The 18,989-nt window shown below is 29.1% G+C and overlaps 2 protein-coding genes across 2 annotated transcripts; both read right to left on the bottom strand.

Annotated features, from left to right (window-relative positions):
• Nucleotides 1-3,514: 3,514 nt before the first annotated feature.
• On the bottom strand, nt 3,515-9,625 carry LOC127243814 (calreticulin-3-like). Its single transcript, XM_051263988.1, has 14 exons — nt 9,463-9,625; nt 9,032-9,139; nt 7,921-8,113; nt 6,173-6,431; nt 5,891-5,947; nt 5,736-5,783; nt 5,418-5,504; nt 5,281-5,338; nt 5,104-5,171; nt 4,900-4,992; nt 4,762-4,818; nt 4,577-4,678; nt 4,323-4,352; nt 3,515-3,813 (listed from the first exon to the last, which is right to left on the bottom strand). The coding sequence occupies exons 1-14, from the start codon at nt 9,572-9,574 to the stop codon at nt 3,802-3,804; spliced, it is 1,284 nt and encodes a 427-aa protein (XP_051119945.1). The 5' UTR covers nt 9,575-9,625; the 3' UTR covers nt 3,515-3,801.
• Nucleotides 9,626-12,012: 2,387 nt separating this feature from the next.
• On the bottom strand, nt 12,013-15,622 carry LOC127243815 (acyl carrier protein 2, mitochondrial). The gene is made up of 2 exons (XM_051263989.1): nt 15,306-15,622; nt 12,013-12,562 (listed from the first exon to the last, which is right to left on the bottom strand). The coding sequence occupies exons 1-2, from the start codon at nt 15,516-15,518 to the stop codon at nt 12,386-12,388; spliced, it is 390 nt and encodes a 129-aa protein (XP_051119946.1). The 5' UTR covers nt 15,519-15,622; the 3' UTR covers nt 12,013-12,385.
• Nucleotides 15,623-18,989: the final 3,367 nt, after the last annotated feature.

Below are 18,989 nucleotides of genomic sequence, written 5' to 3'. Positions count from 1 at the left end.
GTGGGTCGGCGAAGGTGTTCTTGAACTTCCTTTAGTGTTGTTTAGCCCTTGTGAGATCGAAGACGATGTAATAATCTTTGGTCGAACTGATTGATGTACAAACGCATCAATAGTTAATTAAATAGATCAAAAGGTTTTTTTTTTTTTTTTTTTCTTTTTCTGTCTTTTTTTTTAATCTCTCGATGTATTTATGAATATGGATGAAATCGATTAATGAAGATTATTTGAGATTTCAATCTTATTATATATATATATATATCTAATAATTCGAGATTTGTTGATGGCAAGCTATTAGTGTTGGAATTGTTTCATGTTTGGCGTATTCGGATAAATAAGATGAATTGTGTTTTAGACATATTTTTCGAGAAAAAACAAAGTGTAGTAACTCTATATTATTGAGCTACTCGAAACAAGCTATGAAATAATTTACTTGCTCCTCTTTGATTTTGTTACAAAAATTAAGAGTAAAATTCAAAATTAATGCTTGTAGGGTTGAAATATGTTACAAAATTTTTCTAGAATGTTCTTTGATTTTGTACATGACCGAAACTAAATAGGGCAAAAATAAAGGATAAATTACTTAAAACAATTTGTTTTATTCAAAATTCAAAATTTTGCAACCAAAAAATTTGAATTTCAAATATAAATCACATTTGTTCCATCTGTTCAATTTGGACATTTAGGTCAGTAAATAATGACCTGGTGGTGTAACAATTGCGGATTCTCATGTTGTAAAAAAATATAAAAATAATAAATAAATCAAACTCATAACTTCAATTAACACTACACATATTTAGGGAGTGTTTGGCAAATAGCTTTTAGCTTATTGAATAGCTTTTTAGCTGTTTGATCAGTCAAAAATCTAATTTAGGTATTTGGTAAATTAGCTTTTTGGAATAGCTTTTTGGACCAAAAAAATTAATTTCTGAAAAGCTAACTTACCCGGCGTTTTGAAATAGTTTTTTCTGTAAATTTTTTTTATTCATTATATGCCCTTAAAAATTTATTATAAATTTTAAACAAATAAATATATTTTGATTATTTATTAATTATATTAGAATATTTTATTATATTATAGTTTTACTTTTATAAATTTAAAATAATCAATTTTTATATAAAAATTATTTTAATTGTAAAATATATAAATTTATTAAACTCAACATAAAATAAAAAATATAAATATTAATAATTTATTTTTTTTATTAAAATTACATTATATAAATTTTATACTAAAAATAAATTAAATTTATTGAAAATTATAAATATAATGAACTAATCGATAACTGACATAATAAATATATACACGAAAAATTTATTATTTTATATTTTACATCATTTTCAATAAAAAAACTATATATATATTTTAATAAAAATATATTATTTTTTAAATCTAACTGTAATAAAAATAAATATTTTTATAACACTTTTACAATTTTCAATAACTAATAACAAAAAATTTTAAACATTCTAAACTCAAAAAAACATAATTGAATATATTAGAAACAAGAATAAAATAGAAATGTCCTCAATTTTCATTTTACGTATAAACAACTAATATCAAACAGTTGTTTTACCAAACATTTTAATACAAACAGCTAATCGAATCAACTAGTCAAACCAGCTAATTGAATCAGCTAACAGCTAACCGCTATCAGCTAATTGCCAAACACGTCCTTGGTTAATTGAAACTATTTACAAACCCACATGGTGTGTTTGTTTGGGGGATTGAATTTTAATTACACTGTTCATCCCATTTTTTTCTTCAAAAATATCAAATCAAACACATATTTTTCATTTTTTATATTATACTTAAAAATCAAATTTGCATTCAAAACATCACATCAACACATATTTATATCACATCATACAACTATTCAAATTCAAAATTTTTACTATTCAAATCCAACTCAAAATCCAAACCCCCAAACAAACTCACCTAGGGATTGGATTTAATTTCCACTGTTCATTCCATTTTTTCCCTCCAAAAACATCAAATTAAACACTATTTTTCATTTTTTATATTATACTAAAAATCAATTTTTAATTCAAAACATCACATCAACACCTATTTATATCACATCATACAACTATTCAAATTCAAAATTTTTACTATTCAAATCTCAATTCAAAATCCAAACTCCCAAACAAAAACACCCTATAGTATTTTGATAATTAAAACTATTTACAGACCATTCACATTTTACAATATGTTTTATTCTTCTGTCTTTGAACTCAATGTATACTTTTTATTATTTTCATCTCTCATATTCAAAATTATTTGTTTTTAATTATAATAAAAGCATTCATATATAAATACCAAAATATTTTTATCTTTTATAAAAACTATTAATTCCTATGAACTTTCAAAGACAAAAATTATCAAAATAAATACACTTTCACCCACCAATAAAAACTATATTTATTTTTTTAATCTACTAAAAAAAAAAAGCAAAGAGTATACTGAATTGGGACGGAAAAAATATAAATATCTCATATGTTGAAATCAATGTTAATTATATTATGCGATGTTATATTTGTATTATAGTAAGTAGTAACATAAAATATATATTGTGGATTAATATTCTATATATTGCAGAGCAAAATATATTTTTTTGTCTCAATATTATAATTATCAATTTTGATTTCATTATTTTTTATTTTATTTTATCAATTTTGATCTCACTTAAATATATGGTCGACAGTCTGAAGCGCGCACTTCTTAGTCATCTTCAAACCAATATAGTCGTGTTCATGATATATATATTTTTAATGTGTGTATATTTGTATTTTCTTAAATAATATTTACGAAGAGTTGTTCAAAAATATTGGGTGAACATATTGATTATTAATAAATTTTTAAAAATATATATAATTATGATTATTAAAAATAGATATTAATATATTATTGTGTTTGTAATTTTGTTTACAATTATTTTTTAAAATATTAAAAATTGATCATTTTTTATATTATAAAATAATTGTAAAAATATTTTTTGTTGAATTATAAATATATATCAAATAATTTTAATAAAAAAGTAAAATAATGTTGTGAACATGGTTTAAAATACTGCTATGTTGAAAAATGAGAACATGAGTAGAAACATATTTGTGTTAAAAACACGGACATAAACACGGGTAAAGTAAGGCCTTATTTAGAACATGATTGTTAACAAAGATATGAACACGGCCACATTCAGTGCAGAATAATCAACGCGGCCATGTTGCTATCTCGGGCGCCCAATAGTCATCCGACGCGTAAGGGTTTAAGCCAACACGACCATTCAGTCTCGATCAATTATCATGAGATTAAAATTAATAAATTTTCATTTAAGTTGAACCAAAATTAATTGAAAAAAAATTCTGTGAGAGCAAAATTGATAATTATGATAGTGAATGAGACAATAATTTTTGATCATATATTGCACGTATATATATCTGATGTCATGTCGAGATTTTATCCCTTTGACCCGTCGAAAAGAAATTGTTTATGAACTACATAAATAGGAAAACAAAATCACTCAAAATATCCAAAGAACCTTTAAGTCATGTTAAATATTTGATTCCATGGTTCATTTCAGGTTTCCCAATGGTAAGAAAATTCACACATATATCCAAAGTGGCTGCAATTCAACATCTCAAGTTGTGAGATACGAGCAACGCCCCGCCCCACCCCGATGAATTAATCATATGTTTAAACTTGAATCCGTCCTAAAAAGATGACAATATTTCGACATAGCAGTACCTGTATTGTAGATTAATACACAGCTGCCATGTGTGGAGCACAGAAATCATACAAGCCTGTCAAAGTTCATCCTGCAAAACACAAACAAACAAGGGACAAAAATTAGTCCCCCTCAACCCGAACAGATATATCTAAGGTTTATTTTTTTACTATTCAACTCGCACGATTCTCAATAAAAATAAATAATTTTCTCACGTAATATCACATCAAAATATTACTTAAACTAAAATTTAAATAAAAAACTCGAACTTGAACACAACCAAACATGGTAGGCAGGATTTACACATGATTTAGCTCTAAGTAAAGCAAAACCCGTCAAAACTCATGTATGCTCTCTCTATTAGCCTTCACATACAAATGAAGCTTAAAAATTTCGGTTCTTTGCGCAATATGGTTTATGTTTTTTAGAGTTTTAGGGTGTGTTTCTTTAAGGCAAAACTCAGATTTCGAAAAAAATACACCTTTTTTTTTTTGAAAAAGCATTTCCTCGTATATTATTTTAATAGCAAACCTAAACTAAAAATTTCCAAACCCCAAACTCCTGTTCGAAGACATTGAAATGGGAAATTGAGACACTTACATGATAGTCGTCATCCATGTAGTCATGGCGCTGCAAAACAAATTTTCGAAATTAAGCCGACTGCAAGAGAAGTCTAAAGTAACAAGAAAACCATATAGGACTACTGACAAGAGAAGATAAAATGTAATGAAACTCAAGATTTTGGTAGAAGAAAAAGAACCATAGACAAGACAACAGAAGCAAGACAAGCTAGAAAATCGAAACTTTGGTCAATCGAGCTAATTAACTGGACTGCACAACAGAAGTCTACTAACCCTCCTGTATCTGTCCTTGTGTCGTTCCCGGTCCCGATACCTCCTGTCATGACCCCTTTCTTTTCTCCTCCTTTCACCTTCTTCTCTTGCTCTCTGGGACTCCTGCATAGACAATCAATAATCTATTATGGATTTATCGTTCGATGCAAATGAACTAAGACTACTACATTAAGTAAGACTGGAACCTCTTCTTCCTTTGCTTTTCTCACTTTCTCAGCTTCCTCGAAGGCTTCTTTTTCGATCTAGAGTCCAACAAGAATATTAACCAAAGTGGCAAGAAGTTCGAAGAGTGCGGTGGGGACTAGATTGGAGTGTAGACCTACCTCCCGGTTAGATAATACTTCCTCCACTACTTTCTTTGCATAGTCAGGATCATCACATATTAGAATGTTGTCGAAAACGGAACCTGCTTTTACCTGAAACCATACCAAGATAGAGTTCAGTCAAACTGTAAGACATATCATAATTATACAATTTATGATAATAATCTAGCTAGTGCATTTTCCCTGTAAAGAAATCATTCTCACCTGCCAAACTTCGATGCCAACATACTTAATGGGCTTCAGAACATAAAGATCAGGATCATCTTCAAACTCTGACCAAGAGAACGATCGAATTAGGCAAATAGATGTAAAGCCAATAATATCGTTGAATTGGTCTAAGATACAATGCTTTTATGCAAGTCAATGTCAAATGTGCCTTACCAGGATTATCGATCCAAGGAATCTTCCACTTCCCTTTATAGTTAGGGTTCTTTATTCTCTAGAAGACCAAAGGAAATACACTTTAATCTGATAGTCAATCAACTGAGACTACTTGTTTGGTGTTAAAAAAAATATACCTTTGGCTTCCATGGTCCTTTGTATGCTGGATTTGGGATTTTGGGAGCTTTCCATATTCCATCTTCATCTTCATCCCAGTCATAAGGCTACATAGAGAGAAAATATAAATTATTGTAATTCTTCGATTATTGATTTTACTAATGATTCACAAACAGCAACTTGACACACCAAATAATAAAATGCCAAGCAAAAGGTCAAAAGCATAAAAAATTTTAGCCGTCTCATTCAAGTTAAAGGATAATGCTTTGAAGATGTGCAGCCAAACGACATGAGAAGTAGGCGAAAATGAAGTCTTGACCCTTAGGTGATCGACTAACCTCCTTTGCATTTGGATCGGGTATTTCTCTTGGAATAGAATCATATCCCTGTAATGCATGCACAATACAGAAAATGAATAGAAGTGTATATTTATGTGTGTGAACAACAGAAATCAATAAGCTGTTGAAACCAGTAAGATTGTGAAGTTTAATACCTCAGGTTTCACATTATTTGGATCATCTATGTATTCTCTATCATCCCAATCCGCAGGCTGTCAATAGTTTTCAATAAGCAAAAGTACTATGGAAAATTGAAGTCCAAAATAAAATGATCATTCCATGACAGTATAGCTAACACTAGAGAAGAAAGTGGCCAGGAAAATCACATATCTTTCAAAATTTCTTTAAGAATAAGAAAAAAATAAAAAAATGAATAGTAGTATGGAAACATTACAAGATTTAGCCAAGAGTGGAAAACTTCATTTAGCTAAGACAACCTTTTTTGCATTCACGGCCTTTATTTTGCGAGGAGGTAGAATATCCCAGTCAGTATACATACTTCCTGACTCCCTTTCTCGGCCATCAATCAGGAGACTGTACGATGCATCAGGCCGAAGAATGAATGTGTAGAAATGAGTTAACTTGTCAGTTTCACATTGGAGATCCTTTTTGATGGGATAATTTTGACCTTGATATGAAAGTATGACATGGATTTTCTTCGTCTGTGTGCCACATAAATCTGGTCCAAACATCATACTGACAACACATAAAGGTTCACAAGATTAGAGACCTCATAAAATATTAAAGCATGGTTTTATTTTACAAACTCGTTACTGATGTGAAATTCAGAACTAAAGTGCATATAGCAAAATAGGAAAATAATACATACTGATGTGAAATTCAGAACTAAAGTGCATATAGCAAAATAGGAAAATAATACATGTGCCGATAAAAATCTGGCAGTCACCACACTGTAGCAACACTTATAGATAATTAAGAGATTTCAGACACTTTTGAAGATAGAGAATATTCAATAATGCCAATAACATACAACTATAATCGAAACCTAATGGCAAATGAAAGGGTGCATAGTTATATGCTGTCCCTATTTCATATTGCATGGTCTCCAAATAGAACATGTATGGTCATTTACAAAAATGAAAATGTCATTTTTTTTCATACAAAAATATTTTTAAGATGGAAAAATTGGACAAAGATTGTGGCAAACATTTGTTTGCACAAATATTATCATTTTTTTGGACAGATTTGGGTCCTATGGCTTTCAAATCCATGGTTCAAATAAATTATGCTTGTTTGTGTTTTCAAAGGTTTTGAAATTTGTTGATTTTAGAATGATTTGAAGTTAAATTACTTAGTAGTTGACACCTAGTCTCAAACCTTGTTTATAAATAAATACACTCATTATCCTAGTTATATTAATATTAAACTAGACTTATATTGATTTTAACAAAAGTTTATTTTAGTGCTATCTGAAACGTCTTTCATGTTATATGTAAATGGGAAATTATATTTTAATTACCCAATCTACTAATATAAATTATATTTTAATTATCCAATTTACTAACATAATTATATTTTATAATTAACTACCATACATCATTGTATTAATGACAATATTTATTTTAATCCAATTTTTTTCAAATGCCACCTCCAAATCAAATGAAAACTGGAACAAAGGATTTAAATTTCAACTATTTCAAATATGAAGTAATAAAATTTCATATACATCTTTCATATCCAAAACTATCCAAACAAATGGAGCCTTAAAATTTTCAAAATAATTTTATCTATCTATTATAATTTTTTAAAATTTATGGAATCAAAACAAATCCATTGCTACGCCCTTTTACATCGGTTTTTAGCTGAACTTGTCACCAGCTGTGTAACGAAGAACAGAAATATTTAAAAACCCAAACATTTGGGTGTATTCTTTTATCAAATTTTCCCATATTTATGCTACCTTAAAAAAAATATCAAATCAAACATCTGATCTTCATTTTTTATATTATACTAAAAATCAATTTTATACTCAACACATCACATCAACACCTATTTATAACACATCATACAACTATTCCATTTCAAATTTTTTACTATTCAAATTCCAACCAAAATTCCAAACCCCCAAACAAAAACACCTAAAAATTATCCGAATGATTTTTTTTCCAAGGATACATTATGTCTATACAATCAAACCATAATGCAGCAGAAAGAATAAAATTACCTGTAAGGCGTGTCACCACCAAATTTCTTTTGATTAACAAAACCCGAAAGAAGCTTTATGTAACCCCCACCACATTCTATGTCTTGCTCAAATCTAATGGAATACTGAACAACCAGGGTCCTATTCTTGTTACTGAATTCCGGTATCTTGGCAGATATGGCAGAATGCCTAGCATCAATGGCCGTCTGAATACCTGAAAGATGTATAAAAAATGTTACTACACATGTTCAAACGATTTTTACATCTTCCCTCAAATGTTCCCTGAGCTGATACAATAGGGCAAAAGATAATTTCCCACAATGAACCAATTTTCATTCTAAACAAATTTAAACTATTGAAAACTGACTCAAAAATCAAAATATATAGCTGAAAAGGAACTCTTTGGATAAATCATGTTTAAGCAAAAATATTATTTTAGATAAATCATGTCTAATATATTTTCTCTAGATTAGCTTTTTATTATTTTAGATTAAGTAATTACTATATGAGTCTCTCCAATCCGAATCACATCTATAAATAGTCCCTCTTGATTTCGTTATTAATAATATGTAACTCTACTGCAACTTCTGTGAGTTTTTTCTCTGATTCTAACATCATTGAAAGCCCTTCCAATTCTAAAGGTGTTTCTTTATGAGCTTGTTTCCGATCCTAATAGCATTGAAAGGCCTCCCTATTACGATTCAAACTAACTCCGTTGAGAGAACTCTATTTCTGACTTTGACTCAATAATTCGATCGACACTTCAAGTTGTTTGCTAAGATATCACTTGAGTTTAAAGAAAATAATTGAGATATCTCCATATTTAATATATTTTGTTATGCTGTTCAGATTAGGTTTATTTCAAATTGAGTTGCAATTATATGTCCTTGGTTCAATTATTAATAATATGCAAACCTAATATTTGTTTGTTTTTATGTCAAAAACAAATAACAACACAGTTCACCTTCACCATAAAAATACACAGTTTTTTCTAACAAAACACCTAATCGAAAAACTATTTAAACCAAAAATCAAATAAAAAAACTTTATTTCAAATCAAAACCAAACAAACCCAAATTTTTACAAAGTAACAAGTCGATTATAAGTAAAGCATGAACTCAAGAAGTCACACCTTTATCATCAGGATCCCCATTCCACTTTCCTGCAGTGTGCTTAAATGATCCAGCTTTCCCTTCGCTCCGTTTCCAATCAGACTTCACCCACCTGCTCTGCCATCCATCTTAATTTCGGCACAGCAAAATCGAAAACAGTTAGGCCATAATAAATACACAAAGTTATCAACAAAATTTCAGCTCATAAATTTGCCAAAACAATTTCATTTCTTCCCAACTACATACTCCTGCTAGAAATTAACCTACAATTAAGGAAAACGCAGCTATGCTGGTTCCAGCTCAAATCAAATAATCAATCAATTAAAAATTGCTCAGCTTCAACAATTGAGAACCAAAATCAGTAGACTAAACTCGTACTTCTGCAACTGTAATTTGAACTTGAAATCCACTAAACAGTCATAAGGATAAAGCGGAAATTGAAAGAACGTACCGTCAAACCGCTCCTCGAAGATGATCTCAGCAAATGAAGAGCAGAATAGGGAGAATATTACCACCGTTGCACAAGCAGAAGTAACAACCAGTTTGTGCTCATCTTTCGCCATTTCTGAACTGAGCTGAGAAGCAGCCGCAGTGACGGTTCTGTTGTGCAAGATCTCAAAAAAATAGGATATTTGTTGTTTAGATCTTTGACCCTTGATTAGGATTTTATTACGGTATTGCCATTTTGGGAATTGTTTGTTGACTTTGACTTCCAGTTTTAACCCCTTTTCTGGCTCCTTCTCGAACATTCTGTCTTTTTTCTTGCAACCTTTTGTCATTATTATTGCTTTACAAAAAAATACACGATTTTAATAAATTTATTTAATAATTACTTAGTAATTTTCACTTTATTAAAGAATCAGGACATGTTTTGTGCGTTTCCTTTTTTTATTTTAATAGTATAAATATACAAATTAGATAATACATAAGTAACCTTGGATAATAATATAACATGATACACTACTGAACGCAATATATATATATATATTATATAACACAAACAGTTTTTTCATCAATTTTAAATTTATTTGATAAAATTTAATATTGTTGGAAGCCAAGCCCAAGTCTCCACATAGAAAGTTGCGCCATGAAAATTACACATCTTATAAGTCGTGAACTCCACTAATATAAGACATTTTGAAGGATATTCAAAAACAAATTTGTGCGGCCCAAAGTGGACAATATTATATTAGTTTTGAGTTGGCACAATTCTGTTACGGGGTCCCTTTGTGATAAGCGGTACACGATGGGCTGGAAGTCTCACATTAGAAGTTGTGAAGAAAATTACACACATGTTCCAAGTGAACTCCACTAGTATAAGGCCTTTTGGAGCATATTCAAAAACAAATTCTTGCGAACTCAGTCTAAAGCTGACAATATCATATTGAGTTGGCCAATCCCAACAAATATTCGATACACTACAAAAATATATTTGTAACAGAATTCCGTCTCTAAAGTTCACGTAGCTAACGTAATTTCATTCCTAATTCCGTCTCTAATGTCATTAGTAACGAAAAAAGTAGATTTAGAAACAAAAAAGTTTTGTTACAAAAATAATTTTTTGTTGTAATAGTGATAAGACAAATAACATATTAATTTATTTGGTAAATTTGTTTTAAAAAGTTTGTTGGAAGTTAAAATCTTGAGTGTGTTTGGTTTTAGATATATATATATTTTATAGTATTACTTATGAAAAAAATAAAATAAAATTGCATATATACCCTCTCCATCCATCCGTTACAAACATCTATTTGTAATATTTGTAAAATAGAAAATAATTAAATATATTTTAATCTTCATTTCGCATTTTTATTCTCGCTATCACTTAAATAAATATAGAATCTTCTCTCTCATCATGATATGTAATTCTCAAATTATCCTATTTAATACTATCAAAAAAAAAATATTGCACCATATTAGAAACAGATAAAATATATTTCATTATTTTACAAAAAATAACATTTAATATAAAATACTATTTTTTATATTATCCGTCCGAGTTTTTTATGTTTCATGTCAAAAAAATATCTTAAAAATCAAAACAAACAAACCCTGCTGAATTTTATTAGATAGAATAGATATTATATTTAGAGCAAACAAAAATAGACACGGTTTAAAAATCGGATTTAAACTTATATTTGGGCCTAAAAAGTAAATTCAAAAACATTTGAGCCATGCCTGGCCCATCAATGTCGGACCATGCCTAACTTGGCCCAATTCTAAATAAACTATAATTTTATAAATATATTGAAAAATAAATTTATGTCAAAAATAAAAATTAAGTCTAGTAAATTAGTTATCTTATTAATGTAAAATCACTTTTTGGGCCAGACCGTACTTAGGCCTGAGTTTTCAGGCCCAAATCAAAATTGGGTCGTGCCTACCCAACCCAAAAATGGTATCGAGGTCGCCCGATTCGCCACCTTTACTTATAAATGAAATTTTGCTCATACTATATTTAGTAAAATAATGCAAACTTCTTTTCATCCATTATTTGTCTATCTATTTATATGATTGTGTCACCACTTATTTTATTTTAATTCGAAAATTACTATAAAAATTCCATTTCCACCCTAATAAAAAATACAAAAGCTATTATTTTTCCTAATTATATTAGACACACGGAGTATTAAGCAAACAGAAAACCTCAAGAGCTTTTGAACCTGGGAATGGCATTAACAATGAAATTACCTGGGATTTGACACCGATAACTAGGGTGTACGCGATTCGGTTATTTGTAAATATATAAGTATTTTTAATACTCAAATCGAACCGAACAAATACCTGAAATCGCAAATCGTATATTTGCAAATAACTCGAACCGAACCAAAATGAAGAAAAAATATATTAAAAAATAATTAAATTCTAATTAAAAAATATATTTGCAAATATTTTAAATATTCGACATGAATGTAAATTTTAAAATATAATAGTATAAATATATATGGTTAAGTTAACCGAACCGAAAAAAATATCAAAAACCAAAATCGAACCAAACAAATATCAAATATGCAGTATTTGTATTCGAACCAAATTTGCTCGGTTAACCGAAAATTCGATTTGATTCAGTTCGGTTCGAATTGTTTGGCCAATGCTACCGATAATAAAATTGAATCAAATACCAACACAGATACCTTTCCTCAAAAATGTGTATGAATCAAGCCTTGTTGATCATATAACAATGTCGGGTCGTCATCGGGCAAGTTACGTATCATATAACACTCAATCAACCCGAACACAACAAATGTTGGTCCCGAATTAGTTCATCTTGAGTGTCGTTTTTTTATTGATCATCAGAGCCACAGAAAAATGTGGAGGCATGTCAGGTAAGATTAACGAGGTAAAGAAATCGCAGAAATTAAGCATTGATAGGGCTACTTAGCTTGAGGATGAGATGCAATGAAGTCGACAGCAAGGTGGATTGAGTGTATTTTGTCGGCTTCATTATCAGGAATCTCGAAGCTAAACTCTTCTTCAAGGGCCATCACGATTTCCACGGTGTCTAAGCTGTCGAGTCCAAGATCATTCTGGAAATGAGCATTTGGAGTGACCTGTATTGTTCGGATACCGTACATGTAAAAAAACAATTAGACAAAAAGCATCGAAGCAATGCACGAAAGTGATATATTAAGATGCTTGTTGGTGGATAATTATATACTATCTATAGGTTAGGAGTCATAAAGTGATCTCCCTTGTTATCAGAAATTTTATCTATCCAAAGTAAATATGCGATTACCATGGATTTACTACCAAACCCCTCGAAATCGAAGCTATTAACAGAATCAAGGAAAGAAGAAATTAGTTAAGAATCATATTTATAAGGATTATGGAATTGCTGCTGATGCCGCCGGATCCCAATTCTGTATCTTAGAAGAAAGGCGAAGAAGTATGCACTAGGACCGGCAAACGAATGCACAAACTATTTATTCATATCATAAAACCGAGATTCAAGAGTCGAATTAACAAACACTTCGTAATAGTACACAACACAATCCTTTGTTTAATTCTAATTTCGTAGAATTTTCATTTAAATTTTTATTTTTATAAAATTGGCCATGAATGTTTGAGTTGGATTGGTAAATTTGAAAAAATATATTTAAATTTAAAATAATATTAATTAAACCGGTTAGATGGACTATTTTCAGGTTGAAAAATTGGACCCGATTATTAATTGGGTCAAAAATCTCAATCCAAATCCAACTATTTTGGATCAAGTTCAGGTCGGATTAAATTTTGTCAGCCCTAGATGCCAGAAAATCGTTTAGAATGTAATTCAAAAAAATTCTTATATTGTGCAGATGATTGGACAAAAAGACAATTGTCAAGTCAGTACGTAATAAAGTAAGTTCATTGGTAGTTTCAAGTTTAACTGTCGGCTCAAATTTATTTTGCGAAAACGGGTGGAAAATGTCAAATGCATGCACACTAATGGAGTGAACTTTGCATGTAATAAAGGTTAATTTCTCTTGAAGATCATAACAAATAACTTGGTTTATGGTAATATCAACACAAGTAATTATTAAAGCAGTAAAAGATGAGTTTTACAATCTAATACAGACAGATGAAAAGGTGAGTGAGATATGAATGGAATTTCAAAAAGTTCAGATTCGATAGAAGCAACAGAGGTTGTAAAAGATGGCTACATACAGAAGAAAGAGATTCAAGAATCAATACCATATGTTGTAATAAAATAGTGTAAAAGGGCAATGATGAACTTGAATTAATACCCAAAAGTTATGCTAATATAACTAAACGCAAAATGATTCAGTCGAAAGAAAATGATCGATAATCATCAAAAATAAAAGAACCCGTGTAATATCAGCAAACAATATTGTCACAACTCCATTTTAAATCGAGAAGCATGTATGGCAGAGGTATTATTGCCGGCAACATCATATCCAACTAGCTAACAACAAAAATCACCTAATTTTGAGGCATTGTTTACATAATACCACTTCAGAAACTTATAAAAACTATTTCTAAACAAATTATCAAAACAGTAAATTCACAAATCTGACCGACACAAACAGTCTATGCCACATCAGTCCCACAAATTCCTTGTAACCAGTGGGTTGAGTTAATAGAAGCAAGATAAACTAATCAGTTCTCCAAAAAGAACAAAATCTTCGGTTTTCTTGGAAATAACTTCTTAATTTGCAATCAAATCAATCCTCAAAGATTAACAATTATTTGAGAACATTTTGTAAACATATCTCATGTATTCTGCCATAGCTGCTAAAAGAGGATTTAAGCAAATGAGCATCTTCTGGGTTGCATGCTAGAATAGATAAATCATCATCTTTGCTCGGAAGAACAATCGGGTCAACACAATTAGCATAAGACTTCCAATTAGGATAATTTTCTCTCATAATACGAATTCTAGGGCTAGTAATCTCAGACAGCCCAATTTTTTGCTGAATTATTGCTTTCTAGGCGATAACATAAAATTTATACTATTTCAACTTTGTATGCTGGAAATACTTGTAACGGCACCAAGTCTGTAAACATGCAATTACCTAGAAAAATCTATCACTATGATGGGATGTAATTACTGAAACAAACTTCTATTTCAAACACCAAAAACATCAAACGTCGATTTCACAGAATCACAATTCTCTAACTACAACTACGCTTTCTACGACATAAATTTATTCAATCATCATTACACCCTATTCAAATTTACATTCATTCGTATTCACAAAAACCTATACTGCAACTGTAGCTAACAACTAATCTTCCTTTGTATCACATTGTCCAATTATTTGCATTATACTTAATATCAAACAAAAAATGTATTTATCTTAACCTCAAATTTTAAGCCATGGACCTGGAGGAGGAGTGACACTTTCGAACATTTGTATTTGCACTTGTTCCCAGGGGTTCCCGAGGCTAGGATTTCTATAAAAACAATACACCTCAAACTCGAATTTGTTGTTTTTTACCTTCAGTTAAATGCATTTCAAGCTTCCAAATTCATTTTTGCATCTTATGCAAATCCTGGGAGCTTTCTGAAGCATTAATCGCTAGCTGGGGCACCTCTACCAATAATTTCCACAAAAGAAGATGACCATTCCTTCGATTCAATTCAGCAAAACACACACTAACATCCAACAGCAGCATCTCCCAATAATTATTAAACAAAAGCATCTCTATTACGGTATCGCTAGGTTACCCTACAAAAGTAAAGCCACAAGAAATCGCAACACCTTCCAGCTACCAAAAATTCACAGACAACAGCTTCAAATTTTACACATTATACGGACAAAGTATCACGAGAGACAAAGGCGCGATTACCTTAGAGGAGTCGACTTTCGAAAAATTCCTCACAACGGACACGACCCGTTCAGTAACCTCCGACTTATGGAGGAATGAGCCCCTAACCTCGTCGGAGAAGTAGCGCTTGATCAGCTGAGACAGGCCGGCGCCATTTCTAGGGTTTTGCGGCACCAGTACACGATGATTAACATTCACTCGGAGGTATCTGAGCAGAGCACTCCTCGCCGCCATTGCTCGCGCCTACGGATGCAGCAAAAGTGAGTAGCTGGTGACGAACTGAGAGCAGTTTTCGGTAATTTTACGGAAGCTCTGGACAGTATGTATATGCTCAAAGGGATACTAATGTACAGGTTATAATGCAGGCAGTACAACACTATTGCTTCGTGTTACCAGGTAGGCTTTAAGCGGGCCGTCTGTTAGGAATATCTTTACATCACCTCTTTCATTATTTTTATTATAATCGTTCACTTTTTATAACAAAATTCATTACTTTTAATATAAAGTACAGTTATCAAAATTTATTATTTTTATTAAAAATTTATTATCTTAAAAAAAATTAAAAATCATCCAAATTTTTTTACAATGTTAAAGTTTAATTTTAACATAAATTATCTATAAATATATTTAAATTTTATTAATCAATTCTCTACAGTTTCATATTCAATTAAACGAAATGATTAGTGAAAATATTAATTTTTTTCAATCAGTGCTTAAATTAAATTGTAGGACACAATTTGACAATAAAAATAATAATTATCTATAAATATATTTAAATTTTATTAACCAAAGTCGACGATCAAATTGTCCACGTGAAAATCAAAGCCCCCCGGAAGGCTGAAAAGGCAAGCCAAAGATTAAAGCCGTTGATCGTCCAAACAAGACATCAAATCTAAAGCCGACGATCAAATCGTCCACACGGAAACCGAAGCTCTCCAAAAGGCAGAAATGGCAAACCGAATATCAAAGCTGCGGAACGTCCAAATAAAACATCAAATCCAAACGTAAAGATCAAATAATCACCTACACAAAAACCAAAGCTTCCCAAAAGGCGGCAAAGCCAAATTAAAGATCAAAGCCTCGGATAGTCCAAAGAGGACATCAAATCCAAAGCCGACGATCAAGTCTCTTGCACGGAGACCAAAGTCCTCCAAAGTCCGGCAAAGTCAAACCAAAGAACAAATCTCTTCGAATCAAAGAAGCCATTAAAAACCAAGTTGGAAAACAAATCTGACTCGGAAAGATAATCAAATGACCTATTTAAAGAATAAGATCTACATTAAAGTCAAATCAAATATAATTTGTACAAATTTTATCTTTATTAAAAATAATACAATTTTTTGTCTATATGTATAATTATATTTTCAGAAAAAAAAAATGACTAATTATATGAGACAAACAAAAATAAAAATATTTGACAAATTAAATGGGACGAAGAATGTATTACTATTAGATGTATATATATAAATACATATATATGAAGTCACTTTTTTTTCTTTTCATAACGTGGGAACCCGCAGCCGCTAGCGCACTGGGTAAACTCCCGATCGAACTGCTTTTTATATATACGTTTTGTATCTAATGCAATGGATGACGATGGAGTTAGGTTGTAGGTGAGACCGCTGACATGATGCCCTAAACTATCGTATTATAAAATTCAAATACAAAGTATATACGCAACGCAAGAATAGTCGAGGTGTGTCTACACTTTTCCATGCCTCTCCTATTATTATTATTATTATTATTATGTCATTGATTTCAATTGATTTGTTTTCTTTTAAAAAAAATATATATATTTATAATGTTATTTATTTATATTTTAAATCAATATAATAAATAAAGTTATTACAAATAAACAATAGCAATTAAGATATAATATTTAAGGTAACAAAATTTAATTAATTAATTGATAACAGTGAATTATAATATTAATTTATTGTATTTTTAAAATAAAATTAATATATATATAATTAAAATAAATTTAAAATATGTGTTTAAATATTTTAAATATGATATCTTAATAATATATATAATATAAATATAATTTATAGAGAATAAAATTTTATGTAATATAAATAAATAAAAATATATTTATTTATAATTCAAATAAACAAATTTTATATATAAAAAAAGAATTCTAAATATAAATAAAAATATTTGTTTATTAATTGGAGATATAGATATATAAAAGTTTTGACTGAATTCTATATAATATATCATGTTATATGTTATTAAGTTAATTAAATGAATCATATTTGTTAAGTATATTTCGATTTAGTAAATTTTACCAAAAATATAAATATGTCAATTGAAATGAAACAGACAAAAAAGTGGGAGAAAAAAGCCAATTGAAATGAGAATAAGGAGTATTAAAATTGTAGAAGTCAGTAAAATAAGAACGGGATTGGGGGTGTTCATTTTTCAAATTTCTTTCATATTTTTACTATTCACAAAAAAAATTTCCTTCAAAATTATTAAATCAAACATATATATATTTTTATATCATCCAAAATTCAATTTTATATTAATATTTATTTATATTACATTATACAATCATTTTAATTTATAAATTTTACTGTTTAAATTCCAACAAAAAATCCAACCCCAAACAAACACTCCCGATTTGTTTGTTTAGCATTTTGGTTTGAAGTATTTTTTATGTACAGTATAAAAAATTGTATCGATAATATAAAAAATAATATTTTATATTGAATGTTATTCCCTCATTTTCCATCTTATTGTCTACTATTTTTATTTTCGTCATTCCCACATAATTTGTTATTTTTTTAAAAAAATAATTATATACTTTAATTATATTTTATATTTCATAATCAATAATTTTTTTATTCTTAACTAAAGTAAATAGTTAGTTTAATTTTAATATATAATTATTTTTACTAATATATTTTTTAATTATTTACTAATTATATTCTATATAAGTTATTGTATTTACTATTTACTATAAATTTGACATAAAAGGTGTGATAAAGGGAATAATTTTTTGTAAAATGATAGAATATAGTATTATATTTAATTACAGCGTCAATTGAGTCAAATTAATATGATACTAATTTGACTCAATTAACACGTATTTATAAAGAAAGTAACGCATATTAATATAATATATAACACATATTTTGAGAGCATATTTTATAATCATATATAGTACAATGTAGTCTAATTTCAATACAATATATTTTAATTTCAGTACAGTAGCATAATAAATAAATTATACAACATAGCGCAATATATAACCTATGCATAAAATACTATTACAATATATATATATTGATTTTGGCACAATATAGAACTCACACAGTACATATTTTTTATATCAGGATATTCTATCTGTCTTGTGATAAAATATTAATTAATTCAAATTAATATGCTAACTTGATTATATGTTATCTATCAGGTAATGTAATACTAATTATTTCAAATTTGTATGCTAACTTAGTCAAAATAGCAAAAAGCTAATTTTGACCAAATCAACACCGTAACTGCTGTCATATATATATACATATATATTCTATCTGTCAACAGAAAAACATCATTTTTACTATTTTTATCTTTTTCGTTAGAAAATATTTTTCTTCCTATTATTAAAAAATAGTTACATATTAATATCAAAATATTTTTAATGTTTATATAAATTACAAATATATCATTACATATATATATATAAAAAAATATAAATGAAAAAAT

The sequence above is a fragment of the Andrographis paniculata genome, unplaced genomic scaffold (genome assembly GCF_009805555.1).
Source record: "Andrographis paniculata isolate CXL003 unplaced genomic scaffold, ASM980555v1 Contig98END, whole genome shotgun sequence".
Classification (NCBI taxonomy): Eukaryota; Viridiplantae; Streptophyta; class Magnoliopsida; order Lamiales; family Acanthaceae; genus Andrographis; species Andrographis paniculata.
This window is presented reverse-complemented; position numbering and strand designations above follow the sequence as displayed.